Here is a 24,217-nt window from a genome sequence, read left to right on the forward strand (position 1 = left end):
TGGGAATGTAAACTGGTACAGCCACTAAGGAGAACAGTATAGATGTTCCTTAAAAGACTAAAAATAGAGCTGTCTTATGATCCAGCTATCCTACTCCCGGGAATATACCCGGAGAAAACCATAATGTAAAAAGATACATGCACCCCCAATGTTCACTGCAGCACTCTTTATAATCGCCAAGACATGGAAGCAACTTAAATGCCCATCGACAGAGGAATGGATAAAGATGTGGGGGACTTCCCTGGTGCCTCAGTGGTTAAGAATCCGCCTGCCAATGCAGGGACACGGGTTCGAGCCCTGGTCCAGGAAGATCCCACATGCCGCGGAGCAACTAAGCCCGTGCGCCACAACTACTGAGCCTGCGTGCCACAACTACTAAAGCCTGCGCGTCTAGAGCCCATGCTCTGCAACAAGAGAAGCCACCACAATGAGAAGACCGCGCACTGCAACGAAGACTCAACGCAGCCAAAAATAAATTAATTAATTAATTAATTTTTTTAAAAAAAGATGTGGTACATATATACAATGGAATTTTACTTAGCCATAAAGAAGAAGGAAATAATGCTATTTGCAGCAACATGGATGGACCTAGAGATTGTCATACTGAGTGAAGTAAATCAGACAGAGAAAGACAAATATAATATTGCTTATATGTGGAATCTAAAAAAAAAGGTACAAATGAACTTATTTACAAAACAGAAATAGAGTCACAGATGTAGAAAACAATCTTATGGTTACCAGGGGGGTTGGGGGTTAGGGATAAATTGGGAGATTGGGATTAACGTATACACACTAGTATATATAAAATAGATAACTAATAAGGACCTACTGTATAGCACAGGGGCCTCTACTCAATACTGTATAATGAGACCTATACGGGAAAATAATCTAAAAAAGAGTGGATATATGTATATGTATAACTGATTCACTTTGCTGCACAGCAGAAGCTAACACAACAGTATAAATCAACTATACTCCAATAAAAATTTTTAATGTTTCTTCAGTGGAGTTTTAATGTTTTTTTTTCTGATTGAGTGAAGCTAAGAATCTTTTATATATATAAAAGTTGTTATATTTCCTTTCCTGTAAACTTTCAATTCTCATCTTTTGCCTGTTTTTCTTCTGAGTTGTTAGTCTTCTTCTCATTAATATATAGTATGTATTAGAAAAATGAGTTCTATAAGTCGCAAATTTTTTTAATTGGTTTTTTATTTGCCTTTTGACCTTAAAGCAGCTCATTTTTAGAAATAAGACACTGAGGCGCGGAGAAGTGAAATTCCTTGTATAGAAGGCACTCAGCTTACCAGTGGCAGGGACAAAGCTATGCTTAGGTCTTGTAACTCCCGGTACATTGTATCAGAAAGCCTCATTTGTAAAGTAAGGGATTGAGCCAGGTGAGTTCCCACTTGTCTAAAAAGAGACTGGATTAGACTTGCATCCTTTATCATGCTCATTTTCTATAATTGAATGATAAGTGTTTATTGAGCACTTAAGAATAGCATAGGCAGACTCAACATACCCTTGGGAACATAGACCAGCTTCCCTTCTTGATCTTGGTCTCCATCACTGCCACCACCAGTTACCTCTCATTTAGTCCCTTTGTATTTATTTACTCTTCTTTTTTCCTCTCCCCTCACAGCAGTCCTTGTCCAAACCTGCTTTTTTCCGGCAAAATTCAGAAAGGAGGAACTTCAAACTGCTGGACACTAGGAAGCTGAGTCGGGATGGCACTGGGTCCCCTTCTAAAATCAGCCCTCCCTCCACCCCCAGCAGCCCTGATGACACTTTCTTTAACCTCGGAGACCCACAGAACGGCAGGAAGAAGAGAAAGATACCCAAGGTAAGGCTTGCAACAAGCTTCATGTTCAGATGTGCACTCCCCCTTCCCTGCAAAGGAAGGCTGCAGAGGAGTCTGGGCAGAGATCAAATCACTGAGCCCTTCTTCCTGCTTCACCACAGGCCGGGTAGACACAGTGAAGCCAGCAGGCTGAGATATCTGGCCCTTTGTCAGAGTAATTGTGGTGGTCCTGTAGCCTTCCTCTTAGCCATCCCTCTCCCTACCTTTATCACTCTTAGGATACCAACCTGTGCTTCCAGGACCCAGCCTCAAAGGGCCGCATCTCCCTCCTTCATGGCCTCAAAAAGCAGAGCTCCATCCCTTGTGCTCTGGCTCAGACTCCGTCACCTCCCACCGCAGAGGTGGCACCACATGGAGCCTGCGCTCCAAGGGAGCACTTGTCAAAAATACATCTTTTCTGGCTCTTTTCAGCCCCAAAGGCAAAACATGCCCAAGGGCTTGGATGTGCATCTCATGTGGCCGCTGTTGCTGTTACATTTCCTTTGCTCAGTCCAACCCCTGCAGTGCTTGTCATTCTTCATTGGCCACTTTGGTACCAACTTCCCTCAGGAACTTTTAGGGCAGGAATTCTTCATTTCAGAGTCCATGGATGGACTTTAGGGGATCATGAAACCCACAAAATCATGTAAAACTGTATGGATGAGCTTGGGGGGGATAAAAGGAAGAGGGGGTGGGTTGTCTGTAGGTTTCATCAGATTTCTCAAAGTGACCCGTTGACCTGAAAGTCCAGGGACATTTTCACAAGCCAGTCCCTCCTGACCCAGTTTGGTTAATCAGTGTTTTGAGCCATAATATCACCCCTGCCCCCGACATTCTTATTCAAGTGAAATTAAGTCACCTGGACAATCAAGAGGGCATTCTGGGGGCTTCCCTGGAGGTCCAGTAGCTAAGACTCTGCGCTTCCACTACAGGGGGCACGGGTTCGATCCCTGCTCGAGGAACTAAGATTCCCCAAGCTGCACAGCGCAGCCAAAAGAAAGAGTGCATTCTGAAGGGTGAGGGCGGTTAGGCTCAGGCGGCAAGAGAAGACCTGTCACCTGCAGCCCAGCAGCGGGGTTGCAGGTGGAACAGGGGAGATGTCTTGCTTTGTGTTGTTGATGGAGGGCAGGAGTCAGGCCTCGTTCCCCTTCCTGTTCTCCTGGTTGCCTCGTGCCACCTGGGGCACAGTGCAGGTTGCATCTTGATCATTGGATGCTGGCTGAATGAGCTCCCACTAGTACATGGATCCCAGTCTCCTTCGCCCCTGGTGGAATCGCTTTCTGTCTCCCTTTGGCTGTCTTTCAGTCACTGTCTTAACTCTCCTCTTCTTGTTCTGGCATGACTCACACATATCTGTAATGTCAAAAACCTGCAATAGTGAAATAATTACAAGTGGCTGTTAACATCTATACAGCCTCACTGTTATTTTAGCAAATTAAACAGGAACAGTCAAATGAATCAGCTGAGTTTAAAAGAGTTTTGATACAACTCTAAGTCTGACTCTGTATCTCTTAGTAAGCATTTACCCTCTGTCTTCTACCCCTGCGCTTTTACCCATCACTTCCCCCTTTATAGTATTTTAATATTTAAAAAAGATTTTTTGAGATTGAGGGGAAGAGAATATGTGTGCATATTTTATATAAAAATAGAGAGGTGGAGATAAAGGTAGAACTATTTCTGCCACTTCATATGAATTTAACTTGCAAGCAGCAGTTTGTCCCTCTTACTTTATTGCCTGAAATTGAAGTGAGTTTCCCCACTTACGTAGTGCCCAAGCACTTACTCAAGTAGGGTTTGGCAGGTGTAATCAAATCTGGAGAAAAATCAGCAACAACAACAACAACAAAATCTTATTAAAATTTTAGTCATAAAGGTGAAGTACACAATTCTTCAAAGGAATGTTTAAAAAGAAAACAAATGACTAATTACAGGGACTTCGCTGGTGGCGCAGTGGGTGAGACTCCGTGCTCCCAAGGCAGGGGGCCCAGGGTTGGTTCCCTGGTCAGGGAACTAGATCACACATTCATGCTGCAACTAAGAGTTTGCATGACACAACTAAGGAGCCCGCCTGCCGCAACTAAGACCCGGCACAACCAAATAAACAAATAAATATTTCTTTAAAAATGACTCATTACAGTCTATTAGAAGTCTCATGAATCCTCAGTTCTATCACTTGCTACTTAATCTTAACCTAGGCTTATCCTTTCCAAATGCTTTGAATCCTTTACTTGAAGTCAAAGTTTCTTTTTCAGGCACATTCATGACTTCCAGGTTTTGGAACCTTAAAGCGTTTGCTATCCAAAACCCTTGCTTTTGTGTTTTTATCTAGCAAGAAGGACTTAATGGTCTACTCACAACTCATCAGTTAATGGGTTGGTTGGTGTTCCTTCAGCTGCCTCTGCTGTAACGCGTAACACGAGTCCCTTCTGGAAGTATGGATGCTTCCCTTGATCTCTCCCGCCTCAGCCCTAAGAGGAATGAAGGTCCCAGTGGAGGAGGGGAGAGAGAAAGAGACAGTCCTTCCCTATATTCTCCTAGCAACCCTGTACCTTCATTAACGTGGCAGCTGAAACGGAGCAGTTAATTACACAGTGGTGTGATGTCCCCAGGTTTCATGAAACATCGTGCTGTCCTTTATAATGAGAAGTGAACTCCCCCTTGGCACTGTAGCAGGTTTATGTGGAATCCTTTGTTTCTTAGGCAGCCATCATAGGCAGAATTAGGTCCCAGATGACTCTCTGTCTGAAACAGACTGTCTTCCAAATGAGCTTATAGTTAAAAATGTTTGTTTTCAACTTTAAAAAAGTTTCTAAAAAGGCCAATACTTCTAGTACAGAACACTTTTGTGTTTTTTTTCAGAACACTTTTAAAACAACAAAACTTATCTCCTGTTAAAGTTCAATTATGTGAAAGCCTGTTTAAGTTTTTCTCCCTGGGGAAATTTTTTTTTAAATAAAAAGGAACAAAGATTTATTAACTGAAGTATATATTTGGCTTCCACTTACTCTATGACCTGATTTAAAATGAGAAAAACCTTCTCTGTCATATTATTTATACTACTTACATAGCACTCATGAATTGTCTTATAGTTACGAATGCACCTTCGTCCTTCCTGTTAGCTTGTAAACTCCCTGAGAATGTGTGCCATGTCCCATATGTCCTTTTATCCCTCACAGCTCCTAGCAAAATCCCTTGCACATAGGAGATGCTCAGTATTCATTCAACAAATTAATAATTAACAAATATTTATTGAGTACATACTGTGTGCCAGGCCCTGCTCCATCCCATACAGGTACTGTGACAGCAGTAAATAAAAGTGACAAAAATTCCTGCCTGCATGGAGCTTACAGTCTAGTGTTCATTTTATTTAAACAAATGGAAGGATATTAACTATATTGTAAATGTCTTCTTTCTAGTTAATTTTTGGATACTTTGGGGGGAGATTTTGAAAAGGTTTAAAAATTTCCTTCTCTCCAAAAACAATTTGACCTAGCAACTCATTTGTTTATTTACCTGTATTTTTTTTTTTGCGGTACGCGGGCTTCTCACTGTTGTGGCCTCTCCCGTTGCGGAGCACAGGCTCCGGACGCGCAGGCTCAGCCGCCATGGCTCACGGGCCCAGCCGCTCCGCGGCATGTGGGATCTTCCCGGACCGGGGCACGAACCTGTGTCCCCTGCATCGGCAGGCAGACTCTCAACCACTGCGCCACCAGGAAAGCCCTACCTGTATTTTTAAAATCGTGATAAAATATACATAACATAAAACTTACCGTTTTAACCATTTTTTAATGTATAGTTCAGCGGCATTAAGTACATTCACATTGTTCTGCAACCGTCACCATCATCTGTCTCCAGAACTTTTTCATCTCCCCAAACTGAAACGCTGCACCTATTAAACACTTACTCCCCATTCCCCCCCTCCCCCCAGCCCCTGGCCACCACCATGCTACTTTCTGTCTCTATGAATTTGACTACTCTGGGTACCTCGTATAAGTGGTGTCATACAATATTTGTCCTTTTGTGACTTATTTCACTTAGCATGAAATCCTCAAGGTTCATTCACGTTGAAGCATGTGTCAGAATCTCCTTCCTTTTTAAGGCTGAATAATACTCCCTTGTATGTACATGCTACATTGTGTTTATCCATTCATCCATCAGTTGACATTTGGGTTGTTTTCACTTCTTGGTCCTTGTGAATAATACTGTTGATACGGTGTCTTCTTGCATGGGAAATGGGGTTAGTGTTACATCCCACTAGTTAGAACATGCGGGAAAAGAAAAGAAGGCCAATTCAGGGGTGTGAGCTGTCAAGGAGGTGGCTGGTTCATGAGAGCAAATATAAAGAGCTGCCACATGGCAGGGATTTGGGGGTGAAGGCAGAGGCCTCAGTTGGGTCAGGTTCACGGTTAGGGAAGAGGAGTTCACACTGAGAGCTGGCAAGGCCAGGGCTGGGCTTCCCGTCAGGAGCCAGAGGGCACAGATGGCCGAGGCTACGGCAGGGCAGTGTCAGTGAGAGTCCACAGAGCTGGGGGGACGGAACCCAGGCTGGCCACAAGGAGGCCTTGAGAATAAGCCACCCTCCTCTCTGGTGGGCCAGTGCTTGTAGAGAGGAGCTGGTGAACTACTTTAGGGAGGGGATCGAGGAGTAGGGGGCAGAGGTGGGTATTGGCAACTGTCCCTGACGGGTACACATCACCCAGTTTACCATAGCACACCCCCTCCTGTTCTTCCCAATGTATGAAAGAATTTTCAACCTTTCAAGGCAGCAGCTTACAGACAGCTCCCCTTTAAAGTCACTGGTTTGTGTCAATTATGCATGGGTAGACTTCCCTTTCTCCCAACCAGATGGAACCCAGGAAGCTTACACTCTTTTTTTTTTTTTCATTTATTTTTGGCTGCCTTGGGTCTTCATTGCTGCGCGCAGGCTTTCTCTAGTTGCAGTGAGCGGGGGCTCCCCTTCATTGCGGTGCGCGGGCTTCTCATTGTGGTGGCTTCTCTTGTTGTGGAGTATGGGCTCTAGGCGCACGGGCTTCAGTAGCTGTGGCTCGTGGACTCAGTAGCTGTGGCTCGTGGGCTCTAGAGCACAGGCTCAGCAGTTGTGGTACACGGGCTTAGTTGTTCCACGGCATGTGGGATCTTCCCAGACCAGGGCTCGAACCCATGTCCCCTGCATTGGCAGGCGGATTCTTAACCAATGTGCCACCAGGGAAGTCCAGGAAGCTTCTTCTCTTGAAAGTTGCAGGTGGTGCCGTAAAGCCTGAGGGGAAGTGACCCAGAGCCTCAATCACGGGACAGTTCTGCTATAGTCAGTCTGGAGGATGTGCTGCTTACTAAGGTGTCTGCTGAGCAGCTCGGCTTCTGAGCGCCAGAGAGGTCATGAAAGGCCTCAGCAAGTCTGCGGCCAGTGTGTCCTCTGCAGGAAGGACGGTGTGCCCGGTACATGGCACTCCTCCCTGCAGTCCTGAGCTCGGACTCAAGAGCCACCGCAGTCCCTGGTCCCTTCCTTCTGCTCAGACACTCTTTGGCATGGTGCCTATGAAAGGGGCCCTGCCTGGGAACATTTTTTTTTCTGTCTCTTTCTTTCCTTGTTTTGTTTTGGGGGCAAAAGCTCCTTCCCAAACCACAGTTACGTTTCACTATCAGGGCCGGGGGGTGGGGGGGCTGGGGGGGGGAGCCATCACACCATTTAGCCAATGAAATCGTCTCCCTCTGTGTCTCAGCTGGCTGCGTTAGCATATTCAGACGACAGCCGCCCATACATCAGTGAGGCTGGCAGCGGCCTTCAGTGTTCTTGACAGTCATGCTTCTATCTGGCCCAGAGGAATGACCGAAAGACGCCAGCGGGCCAGTGGGAAATGTCTCCCCCCACCCCCTTTCCCTGGCCCACCACCCTCCTAAAAGAGAATGGGCAGCGAAGGAATCCCAGCTGCCACAGGGAGGAGACTGCTCACACTGGCTTTTCTTCTCCCCGTGTCTGGCAGCTGGTGTTGCGAATCAATGCCATTTATGAGGCCCGGAGAGGAAAGAAACGGGTGAAGAGGCTGTCCCAGTCCACGGAGAGCAACTCAGGAAAAGGTAGGGCCCTGCCACCATCCCTTCTCCCCCAAGAATCTGAAAACAGAATCTTCCTACAAGTGGCTTCCTGTTGTTTGGGGTTGACTCCGCAAGGAGGAGAACAAGTTGGGGGCTTTGGAAATGTCCCCCACCATCCTGTCTCCCTGTGTATCCATCAGGTCAGCCTAGGGCTGCATTCTCTGACCTCACCATGGGAGCAACCTTCTTTGCTTAATATACATTAAAGGGGCCAGTATCTTTTGCTGTATTTATATAGGTACCATCTGAACTGAAGCCAAATTAATTTGGAAACACATGTAGTTGGACAAAGACATAGTTTGTTCATTACATTTAAATAGACAAAAAGAAAACAGCCCCTCTGAACTAGAAGTCTTGGATTTGTGCTACCACATATAAAAAGTTTCCTGCATTAGAAAAACCCACACTTGCAACTTTCTTCCTTTTGTTGTTATGTTTTTTTGTCTAGTGACAGATGAGAACAGTGAGTCTGACAGTGACACCGAGGAGAAGCTGAAAGGTGAGAAGAGCAGTTGCTGTGCAGGGCGCGTGCAGGTGACTGGGAAGCTGCGAAGGTAGCCCTTCCTGTTCAGTGTGAGGGACGGGACACAGTGGCCTTGCACGAGCTTGTTGGGCAAGTCGTGAAAGTCTGAGCCTGGCCAGAGTGGGCCTGTTCGGTCCCTGAGCCTACAGCTCAGTTCTAGAGATCCAGGGTGGCTACCACTGCAGTGACACCCCGTTCCTGTGCCTTTCCGTTATGTCATAGGTGTTTCTCACACCTGTGTAAGGTACAGTGTGCTGGCCTGGACTCCAGAGACCTGGGGCTCTTGCCCTACTCCTGGCTCTGTGATCTGGAAGAAATCACTTGAGATCCAGGGCCTCTAGTTCCTCATCTGTCAAATGAAGTCACTGAAATTATTGGTCCCTGTGGATCTAAATTTCGTGATCTCAATCTAGGCTTTAGTGAGTTCTCCACAGCTTTTCAGACCCTAGGGGGGAAGCCAAAGAAAGCCATAGTCCAGGGCTGCTCAGTGAGGTGATGGGGACCCATCTGCTCAGTGGCCCTGCCTCATTTGCCTCCAGCACCCACCTGCTCCCACCTCTGGAATGAAGCCAGTCACTTCCATTGCACAGAATGGTGGCAGGAGAGAAGGCAGATGGGGTTCCTGAGTTAGTCAGGTCTCTGCCAGTTGAGCCACATGGAATGTTTTCAAAGCTCCCAGCTCCAAAAGCTCTAGGGTCTGGATTTTGTCACATCCCCCAAACTGACAGATGAAGGAAGTGAGTGAAGGGAGGAGTCCCCACCCCATCTGACAGAGGAACCCAAGGGTCACTCAAGCCGCTGCCCTAAGTCCAGACAGCAGATCCCACATTCCAGGCTCCTGCACCCCGATTAGCCTGGTGGCCCGGCGGGTGTTGCTCCAACTAAAACTCTGGCAAGAATCCCAAATAAGGAGCTTTGTACTAATTTGTTAAATGTGGGAACACTCTTTTAGGATTAGAAAAAGTTCTTTGAGCTAGGAATTACACAACGTGTTGCAGCTCTGTGCAATTCCACATTGGGGGTGAGTCATTTTCAGGCGTTCTCTCCCTCTCTCCCTCCCTCCCTCCCTCCCTCCCTCCCTCCCTCCCTCCCTCCCTCTCTCTCTCTCTCTCTCTCTCTCTCTCTCCCTCCCTCCCTCCTGCCCTCCCTCCCTCCCTCTCTCTCTCCCTCCCTCTCTCTCTCTCCCTCCCTCCCTCCCTCCCTCTCCCTCCCTCTCTCCCTCCCTCCCTCCCTCTCCCTCCCTCTCTCCCTCCCTCCCTCCCTCTCCCTCCCTCTCTCCCTCCCTCCCTCCCCCTCCCTCCCTCCCTCCCTCTCTCTCTCTCTCTCTCTCTCTCTCTCTCCCCCCCCCCACTCCCTCTCTAGCCCACAGCCAGCGCCTGGTCAATGTGAAGTCACGCCTGAAGCAGGCTCCAAGATACCCATCACTGGACCGGGAGCTCGTCGAGTACCAGGAGAGGCAGCTCTTCGAGTACTTTGTGGTCGTGTCTTTGCACAAGAAGCAGGCCGGCGCTGCCTATGTGCCCGAACTCACCCAGCAGTTCCCTCTGAAGGTACAGGGTGGGCCAGGCATCTGCAGCCTGCCAGGGACTGCAGCATTCTTGACAAAATCTTATTGGTACTCACGGTTTCAGGGAGGTACAGGAGCCCAAGGAACATTCAGTGCTTAGAATTTCAAAAATGGGTCCTAATTAAGGTATATCAAGTGAAAAAAACCGCTGCTGGACAATTTGCAAGTTCCGAGGAGGTGTGAGAGTCAATGCTCAAAGCAGGGACAGAAATACTTAGCCCCCTTCCTGTGGTCACTGTGCTGACTGTACTATCCTCTTCATCCTCCCCATCTCCTTATCCAGCCAGGTCTCTTCCCAACCTGTCCTAGAAGCTTCTTTCCATCAGCCGCACAACTCTCCCTAAGGAGTGTCATGTTTGTGTCCATGCTACACACCCCTGCGTGCCCTGTGTGCCTCTGTATGTGTGTATGCACGAGAATCCTGTTCTGTTCTCACATGGGTCATGGCTATGTGGATGTGGCTTTACCATATATTAAATTATGGCTCCTAAAATGAAACGGCGCTCAATAAAGCCGAAAATGACATGGCCTAGAATATGTAAATTATTCTTAGCCTTTGACATCAGTAATAAAGAGCTTCCACCACATTCTAATTGAGTTCAGCCAGAATTTACTGAGACCCTTTTACTTTCAAGCTGTTTTCTGCTTGGCCCCAGGGCATTACAAAGATGAGCAAAATGTGTTTCCTGTCCTCAAGGAGCTTACACTCTGATAGGAGGGCATGAGATAAGCCTACAAAGACTCGCGAGGTACAATGTGACAGTCTCTGTACAGTTCATACAATGCAGGTGCGCAGACACAGGAACGGGAGGGCGCTCATGTCCTAGTCCCATCAGGGCCTCCCTTTGCTGCCACCACCCAAGCATAATCCCAGCATCTACCAAGACCTAGGTTCCAGCTGTCCCTCTCCTTTCTCAGGCCAGCCTGCCTTCTGTCCTGCGCACTGGGTTCCAGCACAGCAATCGAGCCCTCTGCTTGGAGTTTAGGATGGAAATATGTATAACTGAAAGAAACCACAGGCACCAGCCCTCCACACCGGCACTTATTCCACTTCCTCTGTCTGAGCTCCAGGGATGATGCTCTGAAAACCCCAGTGCTACGGGTGTGCCCATATTTAGTTGAGAACCACACTTGCACCAACACATGAAGGACTGTCCTATTATTTTATGTACTTCCTTTGGGGCATAGCACAATGTTATACATATAGCAATACTTAACCAGTGTTCCAGGAATAAAAGCGTTAATTTGTGAATGAATTAATGAATCAACCTAACTATTGAATGCTTGAGTTTCCAACATGGAATCTCCAGACTCTTAGACATCACATTAAAACGTTTTTTAAAGAGTGGAAAGTTGCATAGTCACTGTTGAAAGGGGACTAATCCAGAAATGTATAAAGAAAAAAGCCATCTCTAATCCCACAGAGATCATCACTGTTAGCGTTTTATTGTGTTTTCTTCCAGTCTTTTCTCATAGTATAATTTTCTTAGAAAACTGAGATCATACATTGTGTAATTTCCGTGTCGTTTTATAAACCTGTCATTGTTTATAAACATATTTAATACGAATTCTAAAACATCATTTTTGAAATTACATAATGCTGCGTTATGTGGGTATACCCTAATCTTTTTTTTTTAAATAAATTTATTTATTTATTTATTTTTGGTTGCATTGGGTCTTCGTTGCTGCGCGCGGGCTTTCTCTAGTTGTGGCGACCGGGGGCTACTCTTCATTGCGGTGCGCGGGCTTCTCGTTGCAGTGGCTTCTCGTTGCGGAGCACAGGCTCTAGGCGCGCGGGTTCAGTAGTTGTGGCTCACGGGCTCTAGAGCGCAGGTTCAGTAGTTGTGGCACACAGGCTTAGTTGCTCCGTGGCATGTGGGATCTTCCTGGACCAGGGCTCGAACCCGTGTTCCCTGCATTGGCAGGCGGATTCTTAACCACTGTGCCACCAGGGAATCCCCTACCCTAATCTATTTAACCACTCTCTTTCTGTTGGAAATGTGTCTTGCTGCCAGTATTTCTTTAGATATGTATTTTTAATGTTACGCTGATCATCCTTTATATGCATTTTTGCATGCCAGGCTACTTTATATCTCCTTCCCTTCACTTGCTCCCTCTGTCAGAAGGCCCCTTTTCTCCTTCTGCCTCCTCACTTTTAGCTCTTTTTCATGAGTTTTATCCTCCACCCCTATAGCCACTTTAATCAAGGTTTACACTCCATATTTGCACACTAGAGATCATGCCTGCTGTATTCCCTTAAAATGCTTGATATCTTGCAGTTATCTTTATGACAACTCATGGAGGTCAGGCTGTTTTCCAGCCATCTGTGCTTGGTTGTATTTGTAAGAGAGATCTCTGCGGGCCACTTCCTATAAATGTGCTCCTGTGCATGTCAGAGCATGTGTGTGCACATACGGGTGGACAACTCATACATTGATGACAGTGTGTGTAAGCACATGTGTATAGACACATATTTTTGGGTATCGTGCATGTGGTCTGAGGGTGGGTTCATCCAAATGGTGACTGGGCCACGTTGAAAAGCGCTAGAACTCATTTCTCTACAAGGCCTGTGCTTCAGTTCTCTAATGCTGTTTCCACTGTGGAGAAATGTCATTGTTCCTTCCTTTTGTATTATTTATAGTTTGGGGTCCTTCACTCTGTGATGATTAATGACCCCTTCCAACAACTACACCCAGCTGGTATTTGCTTCTCTGCAAGACTGTCCAAGGGTAATCAAAAATTATTGCTTTGGCAACAGTCTGAGCTAGTGAATTATCAACTCAAAGACTGTTCCAGGACCATTTGGAATCCTCTGAGTCATGGATAGAAGAGAGAACAATTATACAGAAAAGAAAGAGTGACTATTTATTCTGAAGAAGAAAAACTAAAGGACAATTAATGACTGGCTTTCAGTCTACATATGGTGACTGTGTTTCACTCATTGATAGTTGTCTCCACCATTAATAGTAGTAGCAGCTTTACTTAAATTTGATCTAGCCTAAGGGGAATCATACTAGAAGTGGGTTTTCAAATTGAAAGCCATCAGCCCGGTGCTCTGTTCTTTTGGATGCTCTCCAGAAACCTCTTTTCTCTGACGTTTCATGGCCTTGGGAAGGCTTGTAGATCCTCTGTGAAGGAGTCAAAGGTACTGTTGGCCTGCAGATGTCAGAAACTCTCTGCCAGCCTGGTTTAAGGTGGAGGCCAATGGCAAACTATGAGAAACAAAATAAGAAATTATGGAAAATATTATAGTAAGAATTTAGGTTAGACATTACAATTTCGTAACTTTAGAAATTCATACTCCACTCACTTCAAATATCTGATATTTCAAATGACTGAAGATAATTTTAGCATAATTTATTTTTCTTTAACTGTTTATAAAGGAAATTTAACAAGTGTAAACCTATCATCAACAACACAGCAAAAGCCAACAATTCTTCCCAACACATTAGAAGTACCAATTTATAAGCTAACTGTGCTAATTATAAACTATTCCTTTTTGTATCCCAAACTTATACCTAGAGTGCCTTTGTTTTTCAATTGAGACAAAAAAAACACACATAACATAAAATTCACCATCCCAACATCTCCATGTGCACAGTACAGTATGGTTAACTGCATGTGCATTGCTGTCCAACAGGATGGGATGCTTTTTTTTAGCACAGGTAACCTGTTCAGACACAGAACAAGCAGACTCATGGCTTTAAATATCATCTCTAAATCAGACTTTATTGATTCATTCCATTTTGAAATGAGATGATGTTCATCCAGTCTGTGATATGTCAGATAAATCAGAGAGAGAGAGAAAGATAGACAGGCTAGAGATTAAGATCATTTTGATTCTCTACTAGAGTCTAGCTGTGTGATCATGGACAAATCACTTAACTTCCCGGGGCTTATTTTCTTATCTCTAAAATAAGAAGGTCAGGCTGGATGATGTCTAGTTTTCCTTTAGTTCTGACATTCAAAGACTTCCTGAAATGAGTTAAATTTCACCATATAATGTAATTTAGCTGGATGTAGTCACTAAAAAGTGTTGTAAAACGTCTTTGCCTAGATCAAGGAGGGACGCATTTGCCTGGGCCCAGAGGTCAGAAGACTAGATTTGAGGTTCTGCCTTGCAGATTCATGAGTCTCCGGTTTGGAAGGGATTGCTGTGACAGCGTTTCCTTATTGATTAAAATACTTACATTCCAGAATGTTCTGCATAGAGAACATTTCTCTAAAGCACACTTATTTTCTCCTCATTTCCCCCATAAGATTATAGTTGGAACTGCCCTGGGGACAAAAACCCCAAGCAGACTGAGCTGCAAACCCTCCTCAAAGTGGAGATTAAGGTGGCAGTCATGACTTCAGGAAGGTGGGAGATGTGCTTTTGCCAAGCATCTGCCTCACTCTCCGGTGCTGGGGTTTATTCTCCAATCTTCTCTCGCCCTTCTCCCTGCAGTTGGAAAGGTCTTTCAAGTTCATGAGAGAAGCTGAGGACCAGCTGAAGGCTATCCCCCAATTCTGTTTCCCTGACGCCAAGGACTGGACTCCTGTCCAGCAGTTTACCAGGTATGTGCTGGCATCCCCCTCCCCTCCTGCAAAGACTAAAGCAAGAACTAGAGGGGGTCATAGATGGTAGACCCCATAAGTCGGTCCTACTGCTAAGTGATCCTGGTGGGCCCGAGTGTAGCAATTTCCTCCACAGGTGTTTTTAAAACTTGCCTGAAGACAAGAATCACCTTGCTAAGTGTGCAGATTCCCAGATCTCCCGCTCCACCTGGGAGTGTGTTTCATAAGCTGACGTGATGGGCAATAAGGTAATTCATAGCCTAGGAAAGCATTGCCCATCACTAATACTTGTCCAGTGCTCTGGAAATATTTCTTCAGTAGCCCATCCAGCTGTTACTCGGATTGTGATAAGTTTACATTTCTGCTTTAACCCATGTTGTTGGATACCAATATTTTTTTATCAGATGTTTCAGTAACTGACCAAACTCAGGAGGCTCCAAATCCTGAGTGTTTGAGGGATACTGAGTTCCTTGAAGTTGGCCCAGCAGTCTTTAGGACGGTCCAGGCCTCGGAGAGCCGCGCAAGGGGCGGTTCCGAGAGGGGCACAGAAGTGTCCTACTCTTCCACTGCTCCCTCGCTGAGGCACATCCCTAGATCAGCAGATGCCACCTCACTCCCGGGCTCAGATAATGACTGCTGTGTGCATGCAATGGGATGGCCCAGGTGATAGGATTATATGAGGGCTCAGGGTGAAAAGAAAATTCCTCACTTCGTCTCAGGACGCAGCGACACTTTAGATCTCCCTGTCCCTGACACAGACTCCAAAGCTGTAGGTGACCGGAGCCCCAGCCCAGAGGTGGACAAGCCAGACAGCGAGCAGCCCTTTTGACAGCCTCCCCCAGAATGTCCCCTGGTTGCTCAACACGATGTGACTTTGGTTTTGTTTTGCTTTGTAACGCGCTTTCGTTTTCCCAACCACAGTGAAACATTCTCGTTTGTCTTAACTGGAGAAGATGGGAGCAGGAGGTTCGGTTATTGCCGAAGACTGCTGGTCAGTACGTCCTGCTCTCGGTCAGCAAGAGCTCTGTGCAGAGCCGGCGCTGGCTTCCTGAGGTCTCACTCACCACGTGCCACACGAGAAGGGACAGGAGGTGTAGCAAGTTCACCGGGGCAGTTAAAAACAGGAAGGAATATTTGGGGGTCCACGTGAGTCTTACTGGTAGACGGGAACATTGTCTGTCTCCTTTGGAAAGAAAATACTCTCTCCATTGTTTTCCCTGCCAAATAAATGACTTTCTCTCCTCAAACCAAATGTCCTTTCTAATAAAGTGTGCTAAACAGACTTTGAGAGCCTACAGAGAACATTCATAATAGTTGTTAGGGCAGAAGAAGGATGGCTTTGTTGTTTATGACGCAAATAATTTAAGTGCCTCCTTCAGAACATTAACCTATAAAAGTCAGAAACTTATTTCAATGAAATGATTTTGCCAAAACATTTAAGAACTGGTCTTTCTGAGGCCCATTTTGGGGACGATCTTCTGTAGTGGCAAATCATTTTCCACTGAGAGTATATTTTAGTCTTTTTATAAATAGGCTAATATAGTCAAGAATAACGCATGGCACATAGTGGCTGTTTAGTAATTAGTGAATAAAAAGTGTGGATAATAATCAAAAAAGTTAAGTGGGATAATAGATTTTGTTGATATAATTACTTTAGAGTTTAAGTGTTGAGATTGTTTTGAAAATTAAAAGTCAGTTTCCAAAAAGGATTTTCAGAAATGATTTCTCATTCGGACTTATTATAATAATGATAAAGAATAAATAATTTCCTTGAGAGGAATTACAGTGATACGGGTAAACAAGATTCCTTATTTTATGGTGCTATAGGCCATATTGAGCACCTGCTGTGTGCACAACACTCTTGATTTGGTCCCTTTGGGAGAATTAAAAAATATGTCTACGTAACTAGAAGTGCTTTCACCTATAAGACGGGGTATTGGTAACTGCTTACCTCACTGATTTTCAAAAGCTATGGTGTATGGAAACAATAGGCAGCATGTTAAAAACATTTGGGGTCTTTCCTCCCCTGAGATTGGTAACACTCATGATTTCCTTGTGTTTCACTCCAAAAAGCCTGGTGGCAAAGGAAAGCGTCTCCCTGAAGTTTACTGCATCGTGAGCCGCCTGGGATGCTTCAGCCTCTTTTCGAAGGTGAGGACTTGGGCCTCAGAGAAGGGAGGGAGGGAATGCAGGGCAGGGCCCAGGAGGACACAGGAGACACCCTAACTCGTGTGACTTTTATCCTCTTATTCCCCCACCTGTTTTCCTTCCCACTTCTTCCTTCTCCCTTCCTTGAGCCTCATCTATTCTCTAAACTTTAGGACAGGAAATGAGCTGATGAAGGTTGTGGCCCAGAAAGTGGGGGAGGGGAGAAGGTCAAAGTCATTGCAGTTGAGGATGGGAGGGGCAGAGGATCTCCCCAGAATATTCCATACGTTTTAATTTCCTTCTCTTAAGCATTATCTTTTGTCACGTTGTGTGTTGTGTATATGTGTCGTGTGTGTATATCTGTTGTGTGTGTGCAAGATTTGCTATCGCAAGACTGCTCTATCAAAATCTTAGTATAATTTGGTCCTTTTTGGAAAATGAGCCAGTATACCAAGACATAGGGATTGCCGTGGTGAATTGGCTTACCCACCCCAGTATTCCGGAATGGTGTGTAGGAGATAATTACTATGCTATATGATGCCAATCTCAAAAGTTAGGTATAATTCAACGTTTTTTCCTGTGTTAACCAGACCTGAATATATAATCCATAAATTTTTTTTTTTGGCCACACCACACAGCATGCAGATCTTAGTTCCCCAACCAGGGATCGATCCCATGCCCCTTGCAGTGGAAGCCTGGAGTCTTAACCACTGGACCGCCAGGGTAGTCCCTCCATAAATTTTTTTAAAATCCTTCTTGAGCACGTATTTCAGTCTGAGCTTTCTTTTAGAGAATTGAAGTCCTACATCTGCTCTCCACGGATGTAAGCAACACTCCCTAAAAGCATTCCGAAACAAAAGTCTCCCTCCCTCCTGCCCACCCTCCTCCTGAACTCAGAGGAAGCCTGAATTATACTGATGTAGCGTGACCTCTTGCCACGGTGGAACTTGTATGCAAGTCTGAGGTAGTTAACGTTATCAGTGTAATCTGAGTCATGGTCTTACCTCCACTCCACGTGAAGTGGTAATCATTGTACATTAAAGTCAGTCATTTACAAGCTGCAGCACAGATATGCATTGCTGCTCATGCCAGTCTTCAACATGGGCTTGTTTAAACATGGAAATAAGGCTGTAGGTCATAGCCCTTGTTGTTGCAAGAATGCTTATGAATCTGGGAGCAAACAGCTGATGTGAGGTAGCCCAGCACCCAGGGGCAGCTTTGGGGTTCACATAAGCTGCATTGCTATATCATGGGCAGGGGGTGCAGAGCAAGTAAACATCCTCACATACTCGTGTGATGCACAGTCCTGCCTTTGCATGTCAGTTTTGTGACAGCATATGTTTTAAGACTGTAGTATGAAGACTTGCCAAAGATCACACAGCAAATATTCAGCATAGAACCATAGACAGAGCTTTGGCTAAATGATTCCAAAATCTCAAGCTATTTCTAGGTGAGGGACAAGGATAACTAAAATGGCAAATTGTCCTTTAGTACAGAAAGAGGAATCATGGATAAGAACAGCTCTCAGAATCTCTGAAGAAAGGCAGAAGTATTGCTACAATAATGCTATGTAACAAACCACCGTGGTGTAAAGCAGCCATCATTTACTCTCACAGAGGGGCAGGCAGCTGGGGTTCGGCTCTGCCGGTCTCCATGGGCTCACTCATGTGCTGCTAGTAGGCTGGGGGTTGGCTGATCTAGGCTGGCTGGGCTGTGCTTAAGGCTGCAAGTCTGGGTGCGGGTCTGGCTCACACATCTGTCACCTCCCTTAGACAGTAAGCTGTCCCATGCGTGCTCTTCTCGCAGCTGTGGCAGGGGCATGAGAGGGCGAGCAGAAACACATAAGGCAGGCCTCCTAAGGCCTGGGCTTAGAACTGGCCCACTGTCACTTCTGCCTCATTCTGCTGGCACAGTCCTCCGCAACCTTTTTCTCATTATTGATCCCCTAAGCAGCCTTTTTAGATATTTTTTTCTCAATTGCCTCCCCTCCCCATGGAATTACTTTTAATTTTTGTCTTTTTATTGTGCTAAAATATACATAACATAAAATTTACCATTTTAGCCATTGTTAAGTGCACAATTGGTTGGCATTATGTTTATTCACATTGTTGTGCAGCCGTCACCACCATCCATCTCCAGAACTTTTTCATCTCCTCAAACTAAAACTCAGTACCCATTAAACACTAACTCTCTGTTCCCTCCTCCCCCAGCCCCTGGCAACCACCACTCTACTCTACTTTCTGTCTCTTTTATGAGTTCGACTCTAGGCTCTCGTGTAAGTGGAATTATACACTATTTGTCCCTTTGTGTCTGGCTTATTTCACTTAGCACAGTGTTTTCGAGGTTCATCCATGTTGTAGCACGTATCAGTATTTTATTCCTTCTTATGGCTGAATGATATTCCACTATATGAATATCACATTTTGTTTATCATTCATCAGTTGATGGACATTTAGGTTATTTCCATTTTCTGACTGCTATGAATAATGCTCTATGAACATTCATGTACAAGTGTTCATGTGAACATGTTCTCATTTCTCTTTGTTAAATTCCTAGGAGTGGAATTGCTGGGTCATATAGTAACTCTATGTTTAACTTTCTGAGGAGCTGCCAGACTGTTTGCAAAAGAAAAACTTCACTAGTTTACATTCCCACCAGTAGTGTATGAGGGTCCCAATTTCTGCACTTCCTCACCAATACCTGTTACCTGTGTTTTATTTCAGCCATCTTAATGGGTATGAAGTGGTATCTCATTGGTTTTGGTTTGTGTTGCCCAAATGGCTACCCCCCAGGGAAACTTTTTTTTTAATTTATTTAATTTATTTATTTGGCTGCATTGGGTCTTTGTTGCTGTGCGCGGGCTTTCTCTAGTTGTGGCGAACGGGGGCTACTCTTCTTTGCAGTGCGTGGGCTTCTCATTGAGGTGGCTTCTCCTGTTACGGAGTACGGGCTCTAGGCGCACGGGCTTCAGTAGTTGTGGCACATGGGCTCAGTAGTCGTGGCTTGTGAGCTCTAGAGCACAGGCTCAGTAGCTGTGGCGCACGGGCTTAGTTGCTCCACGACATGTGGGATCTTCCTGGAGCAGGGCTCAAACCCGTGTCCCCTGCATTGGCAGGTGGATTCTTAACCACTGTGCCACCAGGGAAGTGCCCCCCCAGAGAAGTTTTAATTCCATAGATATATCGCATATCTGTTTATGTACTGTGGCACCTTAGAAGGCTATAAACCCTCACAATATCTAAGTTTTTCACCACCAACCCCCAAACCAATTTTTACCTCTTTGGGGGTGCTATTCTTCCCATTGAGAATGCATATATCAATCCAGTAAGTCACATGGCCATACCCGTGTGACAAACAGGACAGTTTTCAAAGTCAAGGGGGCAAGAAACTATACTTCACCCCTTTAGTGGGAGAAATTACAGAGTCACGTGGAAAAAGAGGGGCTGCATAGAGGAGAGAATTGGGGCCCTAACACACAAGGTGAAAGAGACTTTGTTTGGCCTGATGAGGACAACGGGCTTCCCCACAATTCCTCAGCCTCTGTGGCAGGCCCACTTCATCTGGAACAGAGCTACACCTTGATGACCTGACTTCAGGATAGCTGAGCTGCTTTTCTGCCCCTTGCAGATCTTGGATGAGGTGGAAAAACGACGAGGCATCTCTCCCGCCCTGGTCCAGCCTCTCATGAGGAGCGTCATGGAAGCCCCTTTCCCAGCCCTGGGCAAAACCATTGTTGTCAAGAACTTCTTGCCAGGATCAGGAACTGAGGTAAGCCATCAGAGTCCTTTCCTGTCCTGGGGGGAGTAGCCCAGACTGTGGCCAAGTTCCAGTGATCCCAGGGGCTGGCTTCCAGTGGGCTGTCATATTCAGTGATGTCCTCTTGCTCCTCAGGCTGGCCCAGATCACCCATTTCTAAGAGTATCATAAATTCCACCCTAAGTCCAGTCCATCCAGCCCAGGATTCTGGCTCAGAACTGTGCCAGGGCAGTGAACATCTTTAGCTTCTCTTATTAGCCTACTACCTTCATAAATCGTATTTAAACCTATTCAGGTTTTTGGTCTGCATCACCTCTACCACTTTATAGTGTAAAGCAGATTCTTTTCAGGGAAGATAAGCTCAGGTACTACTTTTTATTCATCCTAGACTTTGAAGCTTGTCCCTTTCCTTGGCTGGGCTGGGATTTGATGCCAGAGCTTGTTTTCATCCTTCCCATTCCCTGTGTGTGACTCTGTGGATATCAGAGGGCAGGTCCCATTCAGCCTTGAGTCTCCAGTTCTAAAGGCCCTCGGAAGAGCAGGTCACCTCTGGGGACAGGGGAAGGATGAGGATGTGTCTGGGATATTCTGGAACAACCCAACTTCCCAGCACAGAGAGGAGCAGTCTCCCTGTTGCTGGAGAATCCTAAACTACCCCTACAGACACAGGTGGCTTGGCCATGGGGGTGTCAACCTTAGTGAACCCCACTGTGTGGGCAGCACCAGGCAGGTGCCGTGCTGAGAGTAGAAGCCAGTCTCTGCTCACCAAGAAGGAGTCAGCTATTTAAAAAGAAAAACCTGCACATGAGTAATGACTTGAACTCAGGAACATTTCAGCAAGTACGGAGTGAGAAGATACGCACACTAAGCATACAAGCTGAAAGAGCCATCACTGGGAAGGGGCTGGAATGGGGTTGAGTTCATTACGAATCACCTTCTAGAGGAGGTGAGTCTTGAAAGAGGTGCTTGGATCTGCTTGTCCTTCTGCGTGAGCCTGTGATTCCCATGTGAGACGGAGACGCTTTGCTGTGGGACTGCGAGGGACAGGACCTCAACAGTCATAGAACTCCCTGTGTGGGCTCCAGATATGTTATCGACAAGGAGGGTCTCCAACCATCCTGGGCCGAGGGCCTCTTGTTCTGCAGTCCTCTCTTCCCACCTCCGTCCAAACTGTCCTCACACGCAGCTGTGAGACTGAGTCCCTACCAAACACACCTCCTTCCCCAATCTCCTGTGATCTTTCCTTTCCCAGTCCCTTTTGTTTTCCTTTTTTTTCTCTTTCCCTTTTCCACTGGCAGTGGGCCACCCCTGCTGCAGATCGCAGAGCCCCAGGTCTGCACTACGTGTGAGAGGCCTGGCCCCCCTCATGCTGCTCCTGTTTCCCGGCAGGTGATTGAACTGTGCCGCCCTCTGGACTCCCGGCTCGAACACGTGGACTTTGAGTCTCTCTTTTCCTGTCTCAGCGTCCGACACCTGCTCTGTGTTTTTGCCTCCCTGCTTCTGGAAAGGAGGGTCATCTTCATCGCAGACAAACTCAGGTACCACCCGTGGCTACTCCTGCTAAGGTGTTTGAGCGGCGGGCGTCTCACACCGTCTGGAATCTGTGGGGTAGGGACTGCCTGGGATTGCAGAGGCAGCTCCTCGGAAGAAGGGGTGTGAGTCAGTGGACAGCTAAGGCTGGAGGTTTGTGAGGCACACCAGTTGTGTAAAGTGAGGTGAGCCCGCACTTCTGTGCACTACTTTTCTGGTACTTGGTCTACTTTTCACTCATTCTGCTTTGTGCTGGGCACCCTTCCATGTGCTAAGGAAAGAGGCATTAAAGACACAGAGCTGTCCTCAAAGAGGCCTCAGTCCAAGGCGGGGAATGGAGAAGTAAACAGACCACCCAGCAGCATGTAAAGGCTGACTAGAGGCAGAGCATTCTGGAGACCAATGAGGGTGCTCATTCCCAGTGGAGGCGAGTTCCCTGTGTCTTAAGATGAAGAGCAAGTAGAAAGCACATAGCGGGCAAAAGGAGCTGTCTGTACAAAGGCAGGGAGACGAGAGGCCAAGAGCATCGCCTTCAGGAACTTGCAAAGTAGCTCAGTGTGGCTGAGCAGAGAGGAAAGCCCAGAAGAAAGCCAGGAACTGGCAGAGATGGGCAAGGCCCGGTTCTTGGAGGGCTGCAGGACTGTGGTGGAAAGCAGAGACACAGCCTAAAGCATCCCTTCCTCTCAGTACTAACGTAAATCACACACACAAACTCATTGCCCAGTAGGATGCACCCACATCCTCGTGGTCACATTCAGTGATTTGCAAAGCCCAGGCCACAAATGAAAGAAGATCCTGAAGGAGATGCAGGTAGGGATTTGGGTTAATTCTGAACTTTAAAAAAGAAAAAAAAAAAATTCCTGGCATTTTCATCATTTCAAAATACCGAATCAGAGCCTTCCTCGCTTTGGACCTGAGGACATAGTTGCACAAGTGGTGGCTGCAATTCCAGGAAGGGCTGAGATATGGGGCCCAGCTAGAGGTGGGCCAACCGCAGGAGAGGCAGGGAGGCCAGCTGAGAGTCCATCTGGAAAGAAGAAATGCCAAAACACAAAACTTGGAGAACTGTGGTTTGGAGAGGAAATATGACTCTCAACTCTAGAAAACAAAAGGGAGGAAGACGAAAAGGGAAAGAAGCATGGAAAGGACAAGGTGTATGAATGTGGGGTCCCTCAGGAGGCGTGGTGGGAAATGGAATCCAGCCCTCTCTCCGCCGCAGCCCATCTGGTCACCTTGATGATGCTACCCTTTGGACGGCAGCCACTTGGCTACTCCCAGGCTGCTCCCACCCTGCCTTTGAGCTAGCTATTCACTTTTAATGTCATAGTTATTGTACTCCCTGTGTACTTTTGTCAGCTCAGGAAGCAGGCCCTGCCTATAGCCTGCAGCTGGTGCTGGGCGCCAGGCAGCTCTCCAAGCTCCCTGGGCACTGGGGAATTCGGACCAGAGAGTTCTCTGGGTTAGGGCCCTGGAAGCTAAGGCTGAGAAATAACCCTTCCGTGACCAGGATGGGATTTCACCGGCACTCGAGTAACTGTCTGTATTCTCTGGAAGCCCTACCATCCCCCACTCCCCCACGTCTTTAGTTGTAGAATTCTCAGGCTTTCCTTTGGGGGAGGGGAAAATGATGGATCTCAGAAAGACCTAGGCAAGGAGTAGAAGGCTTACCAAGAGTGGAGATGGGACAAACAGTCCCTTGAGACGCTTGCTTCTGGTTTAAAGATGTTAGGCTCGGGAAGGGTCCAGCCTGAGAAAATGTCTGAGAAGGTGGGCGTGCCTCTAGAGGAGTAGCCACCAGGGCCTGTGGCCCCCGCCCTAATCCAGGCTTTCTTCAGGGGGAAGGAGAACAGAAAGTATCACCTGTCTTTCTCATGAAGGTACAATGAAAGAGAAGCTGGGAACAGAAAGGGAGGGGAGCCTCATCAAAGACCAGTGCATCCCTGCAGGGCAACAGAGGGCATGTGTCAGAGGCTCAGGGCACCAAGACACTGGGAAGTACTTAGGACAGAGATGTCTGGGAAGGGACTTGGCCACGTCTACCTTGTCCCTGGACAGATTTCTGGGTTGACAGGTTGAACTCTGGGCATCCCCTCACACGGAGCTGCTGTAATGAGAGACAATGGACGGTGAAGGGACCCCATCCCTGAGAATGGAGCCTGCCCTACCCTGGGTCTTGGTCGGTCCTCCCAGCCCCCTCCCCTCCTGC

The 24,217-nt window shown here is 46.6% G+C and overlaps 1 protein-coding gene across 3 annotated transcripts in view; it reads left to right on the forward strand.

Moving 5' to 3' along the window:
- The window catches only part of DENND2A (DENN domain containing 2A), a 103,823-nt gene that overhangs the window by 58,375 nt on the left and 21,231 nt on the right, over positions 1–24,217 (forward strand). For 2 of the 3 annotated variants that reach the window (XM_004272135.4, XM_049715071.1), the window contains 9 exons: positions 1,640–1,840; positions 7,819–7,912; positions 8,379–8,429; positions 9,816–10,003; positions 14,468–14,577; positions 15,499–15,568; positions 16,651–16,728; positions 20,353–20,493; positions 21,871–22,019. In XM_004272135.4, coding sequence (XP_004272183.2) covers positions 1,640–1,840; positions 7,819–7,912; positions 8,379–8,429; positions 9,816–10,003; positions 14,468–14,577; positions 15,499–15,568; positions 16,651–16,728; positions 20,353–20,493; positions 21,871–22,019 — 1,082 coding nt within the window. The remainder of the gene's footprint in view (positions 1–1,639; positions 1,841–7,818; positions 7,913–8,378; positions 8,430–9,815; positions 10,004–14,467; positions 14,578–15,498; positions 15,569–16,650; positions 16,729–20,352; positions 20,494–21,870; positions 22,020–24,217) is intronic. The other variant, XM_049715070.1, reaches the window with a different exon arrangement.

The sequence above is a fragment of the Orcinus orca genome, chromosome 9 (genome assembly GCF_937001465.1).
Source record: "Orcinus orca chromosome 9, mOrcOrc1.1, whole genome shotgun sequence".
Lineage (NCBI taxonomy): Eukaryota > Metazoa > Chordata > Mammalia > Artiodactyla > Delphinidae > Orcinus > Orcinus orca.